Source organism: Patagioenas fasciata, chromosome 7 (assembly GCF_037038585.1).
Source record: "Patagioenas fasciata isolate bPatFas1 chromosome 7, bPatFas1.hap1, whole genome shotgun sequence".
NCBI classification, from domain to species: Eukaryota; Metazoa; Chordata; class Aves; order Columbiformes; family Columbidae; genus Patagioenas; species Patagioenas fasciata.
The window spans coordinates 33413782-33430533 of NC_092526.1; the positions used below are offsets into that span (position 1 = coordinate 33413782).

At 44.7% G+C, this 16752-nt stretch overlaps 1 protein-coding gene across 5 annotated transcripts in view; it reads right to left on the reverse strand.

Moving 5' to 3' along the window:
* Positions 1–2375: 2375 nt before the first annotated feature.
* Positions 2376–16752, reverse strand: part of FN1 (fibronectin 1) — a 55139-nt gene continuing 40762 nt past the window's right edge. For 2 of the 5 annotated variants that reach the window (XM_065840669.2, XM_065840667.2), the window contains 14 exons: positions 15541–15810; positions 13529–13716; positions 12338–12425; positions 11981–12157; positions 11655–11744; positions 11270–11449; positions 10650–10739; positions 9343–9809; positions 8737–8875; positions 7131–7295; positions 5796–5921; positions 5135–5241; positions 4738–4848; positions 3452–4289 (listed from right to left, as the gene is read on the reverse strand). In XM_065840669.2, the coding sequence (XP_065696741.1) occupies positions 4215–4289; positions 4738–4848; positions 5135–5241; positions 5796–5921; positions 7131–7295; positions 8737–8875; positions 9343–9809; positions 10650–10739; positions 11270–11449; positions 11655–11744; positions 11981–12157; positions 12338–12425; positions 13529–13716; positions 15541–15810 (2273 nt within the window). In that variant the 3' untranslated portion in view covers positions 3452–4214. Of the gene's footprint in view, positions 3409–3451; positions 4290–4737; positions 4849–5134; positions 5242–5795; positions 5922–7130; positions 7296–8736; positions 8876–9342; positions 9810–10649; positions 10740–11269; positions 11450–11654; positions 11745–11980; positions 12158–12337; positions 12426–13528; positions 13717–15540; positions 15811–16752 lie in introns of those variants that run through there. The other 3 variants (XM_065840670.2, XM_065840668.2, XM_071811283.1) reach the window with 2 other exon arrangements.

Consider the following 16752-nt stretch of genomic DNA (forward strand, 5'->3'; position numbering starts at 1 on the left):
AGGCAGGGCAGGATAGAGATGATTCTACTTTTTGGGCTCACTCAAACCAAGAATGGTCCATTGCTTAATGGCTTGCTTGCTGGCTGCACTGACCCCTGCTCTGGCCCCTGACTGCTTTCTGTGCCGTTGTTTCCCATGGATTGTCACTGTTTGGAGTATCCCGTGTTTTTATCAGCTTAAACTTTAAAAATTGAATTTCAGACTCTTCCACTGTCCTTTTTTTCTGCTGTGCTCTTTTGCCTGCAGCTGTGAGGTTCTCTTGGGAATCTGTTAGCCTGTTCTTTACCTGCATCTTCTGAAGCATCAGCTAAAACTGAGACAGGTAATAAGCATCTGGCAGCTCCTGTTCTCCTGTATTTCCACTTATCATTTACCTGTTGTTTGCTGTCCTTGGGGCACTGTTTAACCTACTGCTGGGAGTTAATAGGTGCTAATGTTCCAGGTGAGATCTCTGCATGAGATGCTAGTAAATGTCTAACTAAGCGATACCTACCTAGGGCCTCTCTGCTGTGTCACTTGTGCTGAGCAACTTGTAATCTTCGTCCATGTACACAATGTTTCACAGCATCCACAGAGGGATGATTTACCTCCTGCTGTGCCTGTAGTAAGGTTAAAGGACATACAGGAGTCATAAAGAATTCGGGAAAGGCACCTAAGTATCCAATGTCTCAGGCAAGTGTCCTTGATTACTCTGCTTCACTTGTCTGACTAATGGCTGATAAAAAGCTCTGGTCTGGTTCCAGGTGTGAGGTGACCTCATAGGAATGCCCTTCGGGGTGGCTTGTCACCTGGGTTGTGGTGACAATTTCAACTAGCCTGAAGCGTTCCCCTTGAAGGGAATTGGCAGCGCATGAAGCTCAGCACTCGACTGGCTCCTGTTTTGGGCACAAAACCATGGGCATTCTTCTGGAAGGAATATGCAGCTCTGGAAGCTACGGCTCCAACTGCTGCTCTGTGAGGCCAGGGCAGGAGCTGCTGTTTTTAAGCTTCTGAGAGATGCCCTAAATGGGGGATCCCGGCCCTCCTGGTATTGATAGCAAGTCCCTGCTGACAACTGGGCTGAGGAGCCAAGAGCCTTCCTGTAGTGCAGCAGGCCAGATGGGTGGTTCTTTGTAAGAAAGGGCTGTGTTGGTCCATGAGGGTTCATTCGAGGTTTGCTGATCTCCTGCTGGCTGAATGAATTACTTCTTCCTTTGATATTTACATGATTAAAAGGGAACTGCATAGCTCTGCTTAGTATCTGTTTCCCGTAGGAAAGGGAATGTCTCTTCCTGGGGGGGATAGGTCTGCACCCCTCAGTTGATGTTTTTTGAAGAGCGAACTGCTGACAGGCTGTTTTGCACCGTCACCATATGGCGCATTGCCCCGGGCAGGTCCTGTGCTGACAGAAGGAGAAAAGCTCCCAAAAGCGTGGAAGTAAACAGAGGGCGGGAGAAATCCTTCTCAGCCTTTGCTGTGAGTAGCACTGGATTTTTCTTCTTTTTTTTTTTTTTCCTGTTTTTTCTTCCTTCAACCACCCCGTTCCTTGCTGGAAGAGAGTCCTTACTCTGGTTGTTCCTGTGCTCTGTGTTAGCTGAGAAGACAAACCATGCAGACGTGTGTCTCCTCTTCTGGAAAAGAACAGCCAGGGGCTTACATGCCTCTGGTCTTGGCATAGTGGTGAGCACCTTGTTTGGGAGCCCAAAAGCTCCCTGCTCGCAATGGCCACTGCTGCCTTTATCCCTGCCTGAGCAGCTGCCCTGTCTTGATGGTATCTTGGGTTGGACAACATTAGTTGCTCTTGGCGCTCAAGTGGACCATGGATATAAACCAATCCTGTGTTTTAAAGTCCAGCTGGTGTTCTGTTGCCATTTTATGCACTACAGTCTGGGTGAAGCACAGGGACCTTCAAAAACCATTGTTCCTTTTGTTCCTGATTGTTTCCAAAAGGAAAGATGTGTGGTTGATCCATCGGATCTCAAGTTTCTGCTGTATCTGTGCTGCCCTCTGCTAGTGGCTTTCAAATGTTAACTGAAAATGGAAGATTTAGCCCAGTGACAAAATACCCAGCACTACAGTAGGAAATGTTTAACAGAAATTGTCAGCAATGAAACCCATGTGCTTTAGGGCATGGACAGACCTCTATAGAGGTCAATGCACTTTGGAAAGACAAATTGATAGAAATCTAGTTTAACAGAAATGTATTCTTCTGTATCTCTGTCCATGCCATTTTTAGTACTTATGTATTTTTGATACTCATTTGGCTCTTGAACATCAGTGGGACAGAACTGATTTCTGCTCCAGTCATTTTAGTATTTGCAAATGTTTCGGTTGCTCTATAGATAGCAATCTGTGCAAACAACTGCCATGTGTGTTTCTCATGTCAAGCAGCCAAATTCTATTTTCATGCTATGTTTTATTCAATACAGAGAAATCCATTGACTTAAGTAATACAGTGCTTTTGTAGCTAAGAAAGGAATGTGGCCTGAGGAATCATGACAGAACCTTTCATGTTTTATATTTGCAAATGCTGTACAGGTTTTTGCAGCATTGGCAGTGCAAGCTAAAGGGACTTATTGCTAACTCTGTAATCCAAGACTGGCTTTGTTTTAAAAAAGGTTTTGAGGAGAAATTCATTGGCCTCCCTTCCCACCCCCCATGGCAGAGCAGACTTGAAAGCGGTTTTGCCTGTCACAGAGCCAGGTGGTGTCTGTCCCCTGCTGTTTTTTTGAGGCTTCTGCAGAGGTGAGGATTTCTGGGAGGTGGTAACAGCACCTGAAGGTGTGCTCACTAGTGCCTAAACAGCCTCGGTTCTGGGTTTTATTTGAATTTGCTACATTGCAAATGGAGATGGAATGGCTGAGAGTTGAAGGGGGGGGTTGTGACTGCCCCTCTGTAAACCCTTTAGATGGGCACAGGTAAGTTGTGCTCTGTTGCAGAGAGGGGTGAATGGTGGTTATTACCAGGGGCAAGGCCTGGCACCGGGACATAACCTCTATTTGGAGCTGGGAGTGGGTCACTAGTTCCAAGTACAGTTAAGCCTTGAACACATTCAGTTTCAAGGGTGTGGATGGCTTCACTAATTTTGGCAACTAAAACACCGAAAACAGATTTGTTTCTAGGTATTTAAGTGTCTGGCTGGATTGAGGACCATGTCTACCTCAGCTCATGTCCAAAGCGGGGAATATTTTCCTTTCCCTCCCCCTTTCTCTCTCTCCTCCGCCTGTTCCCAGAAAGCAAGCCCCTGGCTCCTGCAGTGTAACATACATACTCAGAGGGTCTCTGTGCTCTATTGGGGCAGCTGGAAGCCTTTCATTAAGAAACTGCTCTACAAAGATTCACTTGAGGTTTACTTCACGCTTCATTGGGATGTTTGTTCCATCTTGTTTCAAGGCAATGTTACTCCAGCTCAGAATAATAATCTTCATCCTAGATTCCATGGTAGCAAAGAGAATCACTTGAACTACCTGTGTCTGGTTTGTAAATCTTTTTATTAAAAGAGTTGTTTTTTTCTTTTCCACAGTAGTAAAGCTTTGGCACTTACAGTATAAAAATAATCACTGATCATAATTACACCAAATTCCTCTTTGTCAACTGCATACTAAGTGTCTTCAATACATTTTATTCCCATATAAAAACACTTGAAGGTCAGGGGAACAAAACTGATAAATAACAGTATGAGATACAAAGATACAGCTAGAAAAATACTAGGATCATTGAGAAAGATTAGGACTGTGCATATTTTAAATATCACAGTGATTGGATTTGCTGTTCCTATCTTATTGCTGGCTGCACGCTTATGTGAAAGCAGAAGTGTTTGGTGGACTTTCCTATCTCTAAACTTCAGTAATGTTGTACTCAAATGTTCTTTGCATAGCATGGGAACCTTGAATTTCTACACCCTCTCTCCCTCCCCCTTAACATTTTGATCCTCCACGAATTTGTGATTTAGCATCTCCCCTCTTTAAATTTGAAAATAGTGACTGGTATTCAATACTTTGAGCAAAACCAAGACAATCACTATCAATCATGAGAAAAGTCTGAAACACTCCAAGAGTGGCGCTTGGAGAAGCTGTGAGTTGAGCTTAAGCTGGGAAAATGGCTCCAGAGCAGAGGGCCATTCTCAAAAGATGCAGTTTGGCTAGCGTCACTCCAGTTTGGGTGGTAACCATGGCAGATAGGTATTTATACTTTGGTTTGTCTGTTGCCATTGCCGCAAGAAGTCTTGCTGGATGTTACTTTCCCCGTGGATGTTGTGTGTCTGCCTGTACATCTAGGGGCATGAAACACTCAATTGGGCAGTTGACGTTCTGTCAGGAGGGAAGGAAATCAGTTAGTGCTCTGTCCTGTGAGGACGGACACTTCTGCTGTGTGCTTTGGGCTGAAGGATTGTTGCCAGCCTGTGTAGCTGTTCAGCTTTCTCGGCACAAAGCGCACAGCTGGTTTACAGCAGCAAGACTAGGAGATCACTACATGCACTACCACCACAGCCAGAGCATGCAGGTGCATCCCAGTGCTCGTCAACAAGAACTCCCGCTGACCTTGTGTGGCACTAAACACTCTGTGTGGACGTGTGAGCTTCAGCATACGTCCTGTGCTGTGCAGAGTGAGGGTTTGCTGCATCGGTGGCCACCACACGCTTCTGACCGAGCAGAAGGCTGCACACTACTCTCATCCCCTGAACCCTGCAGACCCCACCTATCTGAGCCACAGACCAGACTGGCATTAAGGGAGGGCAGAGAAGGAGAGTGTACTCACGGTGTTTGTGGCCTGGTGGTACCGCTGTGTAAACTGTGTGTAGGTATGGCCGGCAGAGCCTTCGGGGGCCACCTCCACACTGGGTCTGCGGCAGTTGTCACAACGCCAGCCCTAAAGAAACAGAATGCGCTGATGCGGATGGCCGAGGGGCTGCCGGCATTCTTATGTCTGGGCACAGCTCCACCAGCACCACTGAGGTTGCTCCCATTTTATACCGCACAGACCCCAGCTCCAAGTACTTAAGCTCTCTTGCTAATTATTTTTTTCTTATATGGGCCTGTTTTGGCCCAACATTAGACACTGTCTGACCTAAAACCCAGGAGTCTTAGGACTGCACTCCAGCACAGCCTCCTCTCTCCATTCCCTGTGTTAAGTGTGCCAAGTCCCTCCTGCTTACCTGCTGTCCTCCGTAACAAGTGCAGGAGCAGATGGCCCCAAAGTACTCCTTCTGCCACTGCTCTCCGACCTGATACATCTTCCCATCATCATAGCACGTGGTCTCATCTGTGGAGGGACAGGCAGAGCTCAGTTGCATGGCCTGTGCTTGGCCTGAAGCATTCTCACAGTAGTTTGGTGATGGGAACAGGAGCCTCTGGCCAGTGCGCTCTCCCTGTCTGACCAGAGGCTCACGGGCTGGCAGCGGGAACATCAGTCATTTTTATAGCTCTCTAGCCACTTTAAACTAGAATGTGAGGGTATATGCCTGACAAGAGCAATGCAGTTTAATTCACAGTGTGAAGTCTGGAGGATCTTCAGGGGACAGGCCCTGCAGGGCACCACTTAGTGCAGTGACATGTCCCTCTTGTGTGGCTCCAGGGCCAAAGGCAGAGAGATGCTGAGTATGCTGTGACCTGAGCTGACAAAAGAGGGTTTTCTTCTTTTTAAGCTTGGGAATGAGTTTTATGCCTTCACCTCTTGTGAGAACAGATTCAATCTGACACTGAATCAAACATACTGATATTCTGCCTGCCCCATGGCAGGGCCTTAATGGGAACATCCTTGAGATGCTGAAACTTCAAGTAAGAGCTCAATCAAGTTGCCATCAGAAGGAGACTTACGAGGTTCGCACTTGAATTCTCCTTTTCCATTTCCAAGGCAGGTACAGCTCATCATCTGGCCATTCTCCCCCTGACGGTCCCACTTCTCCCCAATCTTGTAGTTTACTCCATTATCGTGGCACCACTCTGGAGAGGGCAGAGGAACAAGAGAAGCAGGAGTTATCCTCCATGTTGCAGTGATGCAGTGGGAGGAGAACAGCTTGGTGATGCCTCAGGGGCAGGAGAAAGAATCTCTTCAGCTCATGTATGTCCCAGGGAAGAAGTGGGTTCCTGCTGGAAATGGGTCCAACTCCTGCAGCTTTTAACTGCTGAGGACTGTTACAGCTCCAGGAAGTGGCTAAAGGCTCTTAGGAAAAAAGTAGGATGTGACAAAGAGTGGGGAGGGGGAGAGGAAGGTTGGCTAATAGGAAGAGAGATAAAAGAGAATTTAACAGACATGGGGCAGGGAGAGAAAAATATTTTAAATGCTCTTTTTTGAGCAAATACCCAGCAAAAATGTATTACAGTGAGTGCAAAACACAATAAGTAAGCCATGTGTAACAAATGATGAAATATTAATTCTGTAAAACAAGTGTCTTCCTTGCAGTTTCTCCGCTGAGGCTATGCAAATTGCAGACATACTTTCTTTGCTTACCTTACTCCACAATTTAAAAGCACAATTTAAATTAGTTGGATATGTGTTGTGTTAAGCCACTCAATCACAGACTCTTGTTCCATTCCCTTACATGAAGTTTGATACTCTTCCATGTAAACCACAGTCTTATAAATAATAAAACTTAGTGCCTCGGCAGAGCTTCAAAGAACAGCTGAGAAAATTAGAAAACTCGTTCCACAAGATGCTTTGTAAAGGTTGTCTGCAATGCAAAACAGACTTGGCACTTGCTGTAATACCAACTGAAATCCACACAAGTTCTGTCTGGCCCACTGCAATGATGTATATAATTAAGAGATGAAGACTCAACCATAATTTAAGATTCAAAAATGTCTTCTTAAATGCCTACCCAGATACTATCATTTAGGCATCTTGCCTATCTCACTTTTACATCTGACAAGGGAAGGGAAAATCAAACAAGCACTTATCTTTGGTGAAAAAGTCATTATGTATCAGTACAATATTGATTGTTGCTGATGCAGTGAATGGCAACACTACATAAGCTACACAGCTCAGAAGTAACCAAAGTTTTCCATCACTTATGATGCAAGACACAGATTTGGTTTAAAAGCTTAAGAGCCCATATTCATTTGCATCATGTTTGGATCCAGTTGGTTCTGCCAGACATGCTATTAGTGCTCAGGGAGTTTAGAGACAGGGATGGTCAAAAGCAAGCTACTCACTAGAGGAATCGCATCTGAAATGACCACTGCCAAAGCCTAAACACTGGCACCAGAGTTTAAAGCCAGTTTCAGATAACCTCTCCCACTCCTCGCCGATGGAATAGAAGGAGCCGGTGTAAGTATCAAAGCAGGTATCATCAGCTGGCTGGTTTGGTCCTTCAGACACTGGAACAAAAACAAAAGGAACAGGAATCACACACAGCAAAAGGAACTACTGAAAGACAGAATAATTTTCATTGAATATGTGTTGGTTTTTTTTCTTTTTACAATATCCTGGCAGTAATGGAGCTACCCCATGGGCATATACTTGATGGTTCTGTCAGCAGTCCAGACTCCCTGTGATTTATTTTCCATTTGCATGTGTCAGAGCAGTCGAATGATAAAAAACATCTGATATGAAGGCTATTTTCGTTTTGATGTGCCAGGTTTCAAGCAAGTTTTTGCATTTGCTGCTGGAGAGCAACCACCTGACTTAGCCTGTTTTGAAGAGAAATGTGCTGTGCGATGCTGGGAAACAGCAGGAGGTTGGTAGCTGCATGTGCACTTTTTTGGGGACAATTCAGACTCTAGCTCATGGCAGGAGGATGGAAGAAGGAGATGAGACCTTATAGTCATGCTGTTGCATACAGATTTTCACCTTAGGTGTGTACCTTGATTGAAAAGTGGGTGTTCTAGAACTACCAGTTCAGTGTGTGACGATCAGGCTCAAGAGTTAATGCTCTCTGGTCAGTCTGTGGCAAACATAAGGCAACTGGGGTGCTGAAAGAGGAGAAACAGCCTTATTTTCCCAGGGAGGTGGGGGCACTAGAGGCCTGCATGGAGAAGCCTAATGGGTAGACAACATAAACCCTTCAATCTTCATTTTTTTACTCTCCCATCCTGCCCTCTTCTTGATCTCAAAATACACACAGGAGGGGATGGAGGGAGAGAAAAGGAGTTCTTGACCAGACTCCTCTGCCAGTAAAAGCAAAACCCAGGTCCCACAGGGTGTGTGTGGGCTCTAGGCTTTCCAGCTGTGGCAAGTGCTGTCTTTGACCACAAATACTTGTGGTTGGCCACACAGCTTTTAAGCGCTGCCTGTTTGTGCTTAATCAGCATCTCTGCAGGCAGCCTGCCCTGCTGATGGACCTTCAGGATGGTCTAGGGGTGCTGCTAGATAACCAACCCAGAAGCAGTGGCAAACGACTGACAAAGCAGTTACAGTGGCCACTGGCTCCTTCCCATAAGCATGGTGTGTTATTGTGACAGCAGAGCTTCACTGCTGGGCTGGAATCTGCAACACCAGCATGATCCCTGACTCCCTTTCAGAGCAGTCAATACCAGACCTCCTAGTCTCAGGCACTGACCTGATAGAAGCACATTCTTCACGATTAGACGACAGACCAGAACAGTTCGAGTCACACTATCAATGTGGCAGTTAGTTATCCAGGATCAGTGGACTTCACAAATCACTTGTCCTAGTGTCCTGCAATGAACTCTCCTTGCCAGGAGAAGTTTCCTTTCTGAACTATTCTCAGGCCTGAGCAGCAGGTAGGTTGTCTTGAGTAAGGGAAATGGGGCGGGAACCACAAAAGGTTCACCTAGACTCCATAAAGTTTTCACTTACCAGTATTGCCAACTGTGACCACCTCCTCCAGCACCTTTTGTCTCCGGTGATCTTTCAGGGCTTCCACTATGATGTTGTAGGTGGCCCCTCTGGTAAGACCAGTGAGCGTAGCACTGGAGGAAGTACCAGGAACCCTGAACTGCAATAAGAGGCAATGCCAAGTCACCAGAAAGAGAAGAGGGATTACTCCACTCCTTAGGTGTCACCCCACTCACAGGAAAGACAGGGTGTTTAGGTTGATTCCTATACCAGGATGGACCCAGCCCATTAGACATTCCAAGAACTTCAGACAGCACCAAGTTAAACTTGACTACCCTGGACCATGGCTCGTGTGTTATTACTGTCATTTCAGGGAAACAAACCAAGGGAGACAAAGGAGAAGGGCTAAGGGAGTCTTTGGTTTGGAGAAGCAGCACCTCAGTCTTCAAAACTCCCAATCACCTCCCTGACTGCCCCATTCCCTGGTGAAATGTTGATACTGACAGCATTTCAAGGGCTTTCTGTTTTAGCAATTTTAGCCCATAGCCTTCTCTGTGAAGAAGAGGAGGGAAGCATTTATCCTACTCTCAGCAACATGTTAAAAAGACTCTTTAAGAGCTCAGTTACCTGCAGAGTATCTTCATCCTGGCTGACTGGCTGACATGAGATGATGTATTCAGAGCTCTCCAGCAATGGCCTCCAAGAGATGGTTGTCTGAGAAAGAGCTTCTTGACCTGTGGTGTCGTTGTGCCTGGGCCCCCGGGAATGAGGGTATGAAGGTTCAACTATGATAGGCACTTGATACCCAGGGATTTCGATTGCTTCATCTACATTTGGCGGCTGCCGTCTTGACCCCGGCCTAAGGGGAGTTGCTGTGGTGGGTACAGGCCGTCTGTAGCCATGTTCCTCAAAGAAGACTTGTTGACCCTGGTGTCCTATTGTCTGTGGGTGCCCAGACGTGCCTGGAAGTTGGATACCGTTTCCATTGTCATACCTATTGTTTGTCAGGTAAGGGGTCCCCTCGTCAACAGAAGGTACGTCGAGAATGTCGGGTTGGTTGGGGTGCGGTCTGGTAATCAACGTGGGAAGCTCATCTAGCCAAAGAAAGGTTAGAAGCCATAAAGCAAAGCGTGGCAAATTAACAATATAGAAATTTAACAGCTAGAGTGGATGCTGTACCCTGCTCCAAGCAAAGATTAGCAGTCATCCCAAGATGCAACACACTTTTTATGACCTTATTGTGATATGAAGGTATTTGCTATCTCTATGCATATTTATATATTATATAAATATGTGTATATCTTTCATACATAGGCATAAGAAGTGTGTTGGTATGAAATTTTCATACAACTGAGCAACAATTTTGAATACTGCAACCCAAAGAAACCATCGCTGCTTAAATTAAGTAGTGAGATACACAAGAAATGAGATAGACAAGAGATATTCACAGGTTATCAGTTAAAGAAAAATCACTGTAACAATCTAACTCCTTGATCACATTAAGATATACAGCTGATATTTTGCTTGCTACAGGTATCTCAGTCTCACACTGTAGAGGGTGTAAAGAGAAATGCAATGGGCAAATGAATGCATTCTGCCTTTGATGTCATCATGTGCTAGATGGAAATACAAGTATTAACCCTAATTTAATTATCACTTAGGTACCCAGGCAAGTATCAAGCACCACACATGTTTTTCTGTTCTTAAGTGTTCAAACACAGCTAAACGTGATTCATGTAACTTCATGATCTTACCTCCTGCATCCTAGACAGAAAAGCCTCCTTACAAAGCCTATTTGACTCATGAAAATGTGTGGCTGAATGGTGTGAACAGGATATTTTAAATAATGTTATTATTTCAGTCCTGAGAATGTATTCCCCAAGGGGAAAACATCATGTCCTGCTGGCACACAACGACCCAGAGCTTTGTTTTACCTGTCCTTTTTCTGCCAACCAGTGGTTCGCTCTTTTGATTGTTCTTCACAGCAATGATGTAGATGATGTATTCAGTTCCTGGTTCCAAACCTAGTGGGGAGCAAGGACACAAAGCAATCTTTAATTTAAGAGCTGCTTTTCTTTTGTCATTTTGTGTGGGATCTAAGGAAGAATGAGAGGTGAGTATGACTATAGTATGGGTATGCATGTTTTGGATCTGAGGTTTTCAGAACAGTAAAGAGAGCCCAGCCTCGTGCTCCTCAGAATGAGTTTGAAATCTGACACTGCAGACACAAAACATCACAAGTCTTCAGAATGTGTGACTGATGAGGTGCTGGAGTCACGTTTTTTTCCTTGAATGGATGACAATTGCAGTGGCAATGGAAACAAATGTTTGTGAACTGTTCAAATCTGATGGTTGATCTGATCAGAGAAGTTTATTGTGTTCGTAAGACAGATGTGCTTAGAGAGTTGCTGTCATTAGAAACAACAGCAAAGTAACAAAACTTTGCCTTTCTCTTAGCTGACCATCAACACATTTTATAATTAGGCCTTCCCCCTCCCTCTTCAAATTTAAGTGTTTCAGGTGAAGAGCTCCCAAACAAAACAGAGACAGGTACCAGTAATAGTAGCCTCGGTGGTGCCGGGCCGAGGACGAGGCAGAACCTCCTTGGCTGGTGAGCCAGGTTTCTCGTATCTGATGATGTAGCCCGTGATCTTGGCTCGTGGAGGCTGCCAGGTAATCAGGAGGGAGTTGCTTGTGGTTGTAAGGAAGCGCAGGTTAGAAGGAGCATCGATAGCTAGGTGAAAACAGAAGGAAACAAGTCAAATGCAGTAAAGGCAAGCATATTCTTCACCTGCCCTGCATCTTCTGACACCCTTCTCAAACACGATTGCTGTAAGTTACAGTAAATACTATATGTGATCAGATATAGGCAACTTCTGCCTGAATATATGTGGCTATAATGCATTAGTATGAACAGAAAAGTCAGCCAAGATCATTACCAGTAGAGGCGTCAATCACTACTGGGGAACTGCGTGCATTCTCATTCAGGGTGTAAAGGTAGATCTTGTAGTCAGTGCCAGGTTGCAAGCCTAAAATAAAGTTGAAACATAAACGTTAGTTAATCTGAGAAAGCCATCTAAAACGTTTTTCATAAGAATGTCTTTCAACGACAACTTCTTGGAGACTAGTCTTTGTGACTCAAATATTTTTTCCCACCTTTTATTCCTATAGTATTTCTCATCAAGGAAATTTACTAAACAAGAACCTGCTGTAGCTTCTGATATGACCCTGGAACCTTCTGCACCTGTAGAAGCCCCTCACTTACCAGTGATAGTGTAAGTCCGAACATCGGGGCTGATGGTCCTTTGAATGGGGTTCTGGCCACTTGCTGGGACAGCATCAACTTGGAAGCCAGTGATGGTCTCAGTCTTGGTTCTCCAGGTAATGGTGATGGTTGTCTCGGTGGCATCTGTCACACGGGCCCTGCGAGGGGGACTAACATCTGCACCAGAAAGAAAAGGTTTTCTGTCAGTACTGTGGGGATTGCGAATCTTAACAGCTAAGTGTTTGTGAAGGCCTTTGCTGGAGCTTTATAGAGAGCCTCGCTTTTGACAGAGAATAGGATCTCAGCCTCTGCATCTAGCAAAGCACTATTGGTCATTTGTGGAAGATCACTACTTACTTTCAAGAGTGGTGACCACCCCCTGGGCTGGTCGGCTGGTCAGAGAGTCCTTCAGGGCATAGACACTCACTTCATACTTGGTTGCCACCTAGAATGGACAAAGTTATACCATGTCATAAGGAGGACCTGGCACAGTGGGAAATACTCCCGCCCTCATTCAGTGTTTCATGGAGCCACATTTCTTGGTCACCAGTAACTGAAATATGAAACCTTAAAATAACTCAAATCAGTGAAGGATTGATGGGATAATTCTAATTATTTCCAGCTGTAACAAAAGAGTAAACATGGACCCTGATACACAACGCTGTTGATAATACTAGTAGTGCACAAGTGCACACCCAGGAGCAGAAGAAATCCTGGAAGAAGCTTATTTGCCATCCCTCATTTTGGAACCTGTGCTTCCAAGCTGATTCTTCAGAAAAAACTAATTTACATCCTGTTTTTCCTGGGGTTAATGGATGCCATTTCCTATGACAAGGTGCTCTGCTATGAAGAAAAGAGAATGGTGGAAGTTACAGCATGGTTTTTTGTCCTTAACTGCATCAGACCAGGAGTTCACTTAGATTAGAATTTTTTTAAGGCTCCTTTTTGAAAATAATTCAGAAAACTCCTTAAAAACAGATCAGTAGCTTTTTAAGGTAGCAGAAACCATAAAAGCAATGATTTCCAGCCTTTTGCACTTCAGGAACTCCTGAAATGTTTCCAGTGGGGAAGATGGCTATATAGCAAATTTAAGCCTACTCACAAAAGACATGCATTTTTCACTTACATTTTGCAGATGTCTTCAAAATAGGCAATAGACTGCCAGAGCTCCCATATCACAGCTTGAAAACCTCTGCATTATGTCACTTTATCTGACCTTTTTTGTGAAATATGAGTAAAAGCATTTTACTGGGTTACTGTTGATTGTGAACCCAATAATTCGCATTTGACTAAAGCATCCAGTCTCTGTGCTAAATGAGGAAGGGTAAAGAATGCAGATTCAGCAGGCCAATTCCTTGCCTTTTAAAAACTATGGTAACGAGTAGTTACAGCTGATGGCTAGTCAGACTTCAAACAGAGTCAGACCCTTAGGAGCTATAATGTTCTACTCCAGCCGCGGTTTCTGACCCAGGAATTTGATTTTGCTTCAAGTTCTTCTAACATCTCCTTCCCACAACACAGTCTGCATCACACAAAGAAAGGAGTTACCATTAATCCAGACACGACAGCAGATGTACTGTCCGGTGAAAGGTTGATTTCTTTCATAGGACCAGTCTTTTCTTTGGGGTTCACTCTGACTCTGTAGCCACTAAGGCGAACGTTTGGTGCATTCCAGTTGACAGTAAGACTGGTGGGAGTTACCTGGGTAAACTTCAGGTTTGTTGGAGGTGGAATTGCTGCAAAAATCCAGATTGGCTCATGGTTACTTTAAATAAGACAGTCTTGGACAAAACAATATTCTCTCCTGAACGTGACAGGTTTAGGCCTGAAATACACAGGCCGGAAAGTGATGTCTCTTCTGCAAACACAGGCATAAAGCACTGTGGAAGAGGAAAAGGTATTCAGGAGGAGATTCTCAAATCTACAGCAGAAATAAGGAGAATAAGGAGATCTCGATGCCTCAAACCTGAAGTTAGGTGAGTAACCACACTTGCTGTGATACAAGGTTGAACACTTTGGGAGGTGCTTCAATCTGTAGCAGGCCAGTCTGTTCTAATTTTTCAGCCTGTCTCTGCTTTTCATCACAGAGCTAATAGCTCAGTCCTGCTTCGCTTGCCTATCTCTGTTCATTTCTAAAATACGATGGATGATTTACAAAAGTAAGTAGGAAGCAGGCTCAGGAATTGCAAAGAGGATATAAAATACTGCAAATGCAGAGGGGAAGCATTTTACAGCCACTTACACAAGTGTAAATTACTACACAGAGAGCAAGGCAATGGAAAAGCAGAGCTGTGGTGGCCATAAGGCTCATCACACAAGAGTCTGTTCATGAGCTAACACATCTGATATCTCTAAAAAAAAAATGTTTGCATAAAAAAGGATCATGCATTGAAACATTTTCTTGCCTTACTGTTGATAATCTTTAGGCTGTAAACAGAGGAAAAATACACCTTACCATAGCGCCTGCAATTAGCATGTTGCTGTGAAGTGTTGAAGTTCTCTAATTTTACAGAGTAGAACTACAACATAATTCTCCCTTGTTGCTTTGCTCAGAGCTCAACCTAAAGCCCATGAGAGTCAATGTAAAGTCTTGAATGACTTCAGATATGCTTTTGAACAGCCCACTAAGGGTAAACCACAGAGAGGAGGCTTTAAATATTACTATATTTGCATTTCTGGCAGGTAGTCAGCCAGCTGTTTCAATCATCACAGCACTTTGTTTCAGCTTAGCATAGCAATCTGTACACTAGGAACCACCATTTTCACTACAGCCCTGGAATTACAGTCAACTTTTCATCCACAAATGAACAGGACATGTCTGGTAATGCTCGAAGTTTTGCAACGGATTCTATATTGCTGGAAGTAATTTTATCTCAAACAATTAGGTTAATTTTCCTTTTTTACAAAGGAATTTTCAATGTATTTGACATGGGGTTGGATCAGGCTGGCTTGTAATGGACTGTCCTGAATGGAGCATGTCCTCTTCTTGTGGAGGTGATGTGAGCGTGGGGTGTGGGCATGCACATGGGCTATAGTGCTCAGGGCAGTGCCAGGGAAGGATCCAGTGGCTCTGCGAGACCTGAGGGTTAAGCAATTTCCCAGCCCTTCCTGCTGATCTTTTGCTCCATCCCACAGCAAGGACCCCAACAGCCGCCCCAACCTCTCTGTTGTTGGTAACCAACTCTGCTTGCAAGTGCCCTGTATCCTAAAGACAAGAGTGTTGTAAGAGTGTGGTTCACGATGAATTAGGCTCTGTGACTAAGGACTGGACATTAGTGATCCACTTGAGAACTGAGAGAAGGTTATAAGGGAACATACATCCTTTCTCAAGACTCTTGCACCTTCAATCCTGATCTTTCCTGCATTCCCTAGCATGCACACAGGCTGACAGGGCTGGCAGCCAGCTCTCCAGTACTGACTAAGCCACCTCTCAAGAGCAATCACATCCCCTTGGCTGCCCCTGCGGCTTTCCCAGCGCAGAGCACCAGCTGCACACTTTACCCAACAGGGCAGAAGCCACTGCTGCCACAGCCTGCGGGGTGGTGGAGTTAAAGGTGTACCTGTGGACTGGGTCCCAGTGAGGGGCAGGCTCTCCATGTCATCGTATATGGCAACGATATTGATAGTGTACTCAGAACCTGGCCTGAGGCCATGCAGCTCAGCAGTGTCTTCTTCGCCACCTGGGGCCGGCAATAGCTCATGGATTCCATCCTCAGGGCTTGAGTAGGTCACCCTGTACCCGGTGACTTGCCCCTGCGGGCTTTCCCAAGCAATTTTGATGGAATCAACATCCACCTCAGTGAATGTTAGTCCTTTAGGGCGGTCAATGTCTGTTAGGCAAATTAACGGTAAGAGGTTATGTGATAAAAAGCAGGTTGTGGGTGAGGAAAACAAAAAGCATTTCTATTACATGCAAAGCAGTTTTCAGTTTTGCGTGGGAGAAGGGGTACTTGATTCTCCTCTGTGCTGCACCTTGCACACCTGCTTACACCTGGGCTGAGAGTTTGTGGGTGCCACACAACAGGAAGGCAATCTTGGCTTTGTTGAAACCAAAAGGACTTGCATTACCGCCTTCAAAACAGCCAGGACACCAATCCTTACCTACATTTGAGTGCCCTTGGCACTGAAACCCCTTTTACACAGCTCTAGCAGCACTAAGCTACCTTAAAGTGGTCAAGAGAAAAAACAGAAATGGGAATTTTAAGACCCGTTTCTGCCACCAGAGCCAGTAACTGGTTTCTAGTGCTAAAGGCAGCCAGAGAATGCATCTGGCTTGCTAAGTTTGGATTCATGCTGCATTTGCTTTTTCCTATTGTAAGCTGCTGTGCAAAGCACCAGTCTGAGGAGAATCAGTCCCACTATTTTCTTTCATAAATTAATATACTTATCAAGGAAGCAAATTACTCAGTATATTATGTTTTAAAATCAGTTAGAAACAAACTTTTCAGCTTTGTATTGAGTGCACAGGGAATATCCACAGGTGCAACTGCGTGATAGGCACTCTGCCTAATTAGACCAATTCATTGGATTTTCCTAGCAAGGCAGAAGCTCAGTGCTAGACAGCAAGGGAAGTGAGCCTTGCTCCACATGAGTCTAGTGTGACTACCACAGAGCTATTATATATCCATTTGTTACGCAAAATGGGAGGATCCAGCATATTTTTATATCAGATCCAAATTACACTTTTCAATAAGATTTCAACTTTTTTATTTGCCATGTTATATTAGCCCTGAATTTTTTACATTTTCTAGTTGGCAAAGGTGATTTTTGTC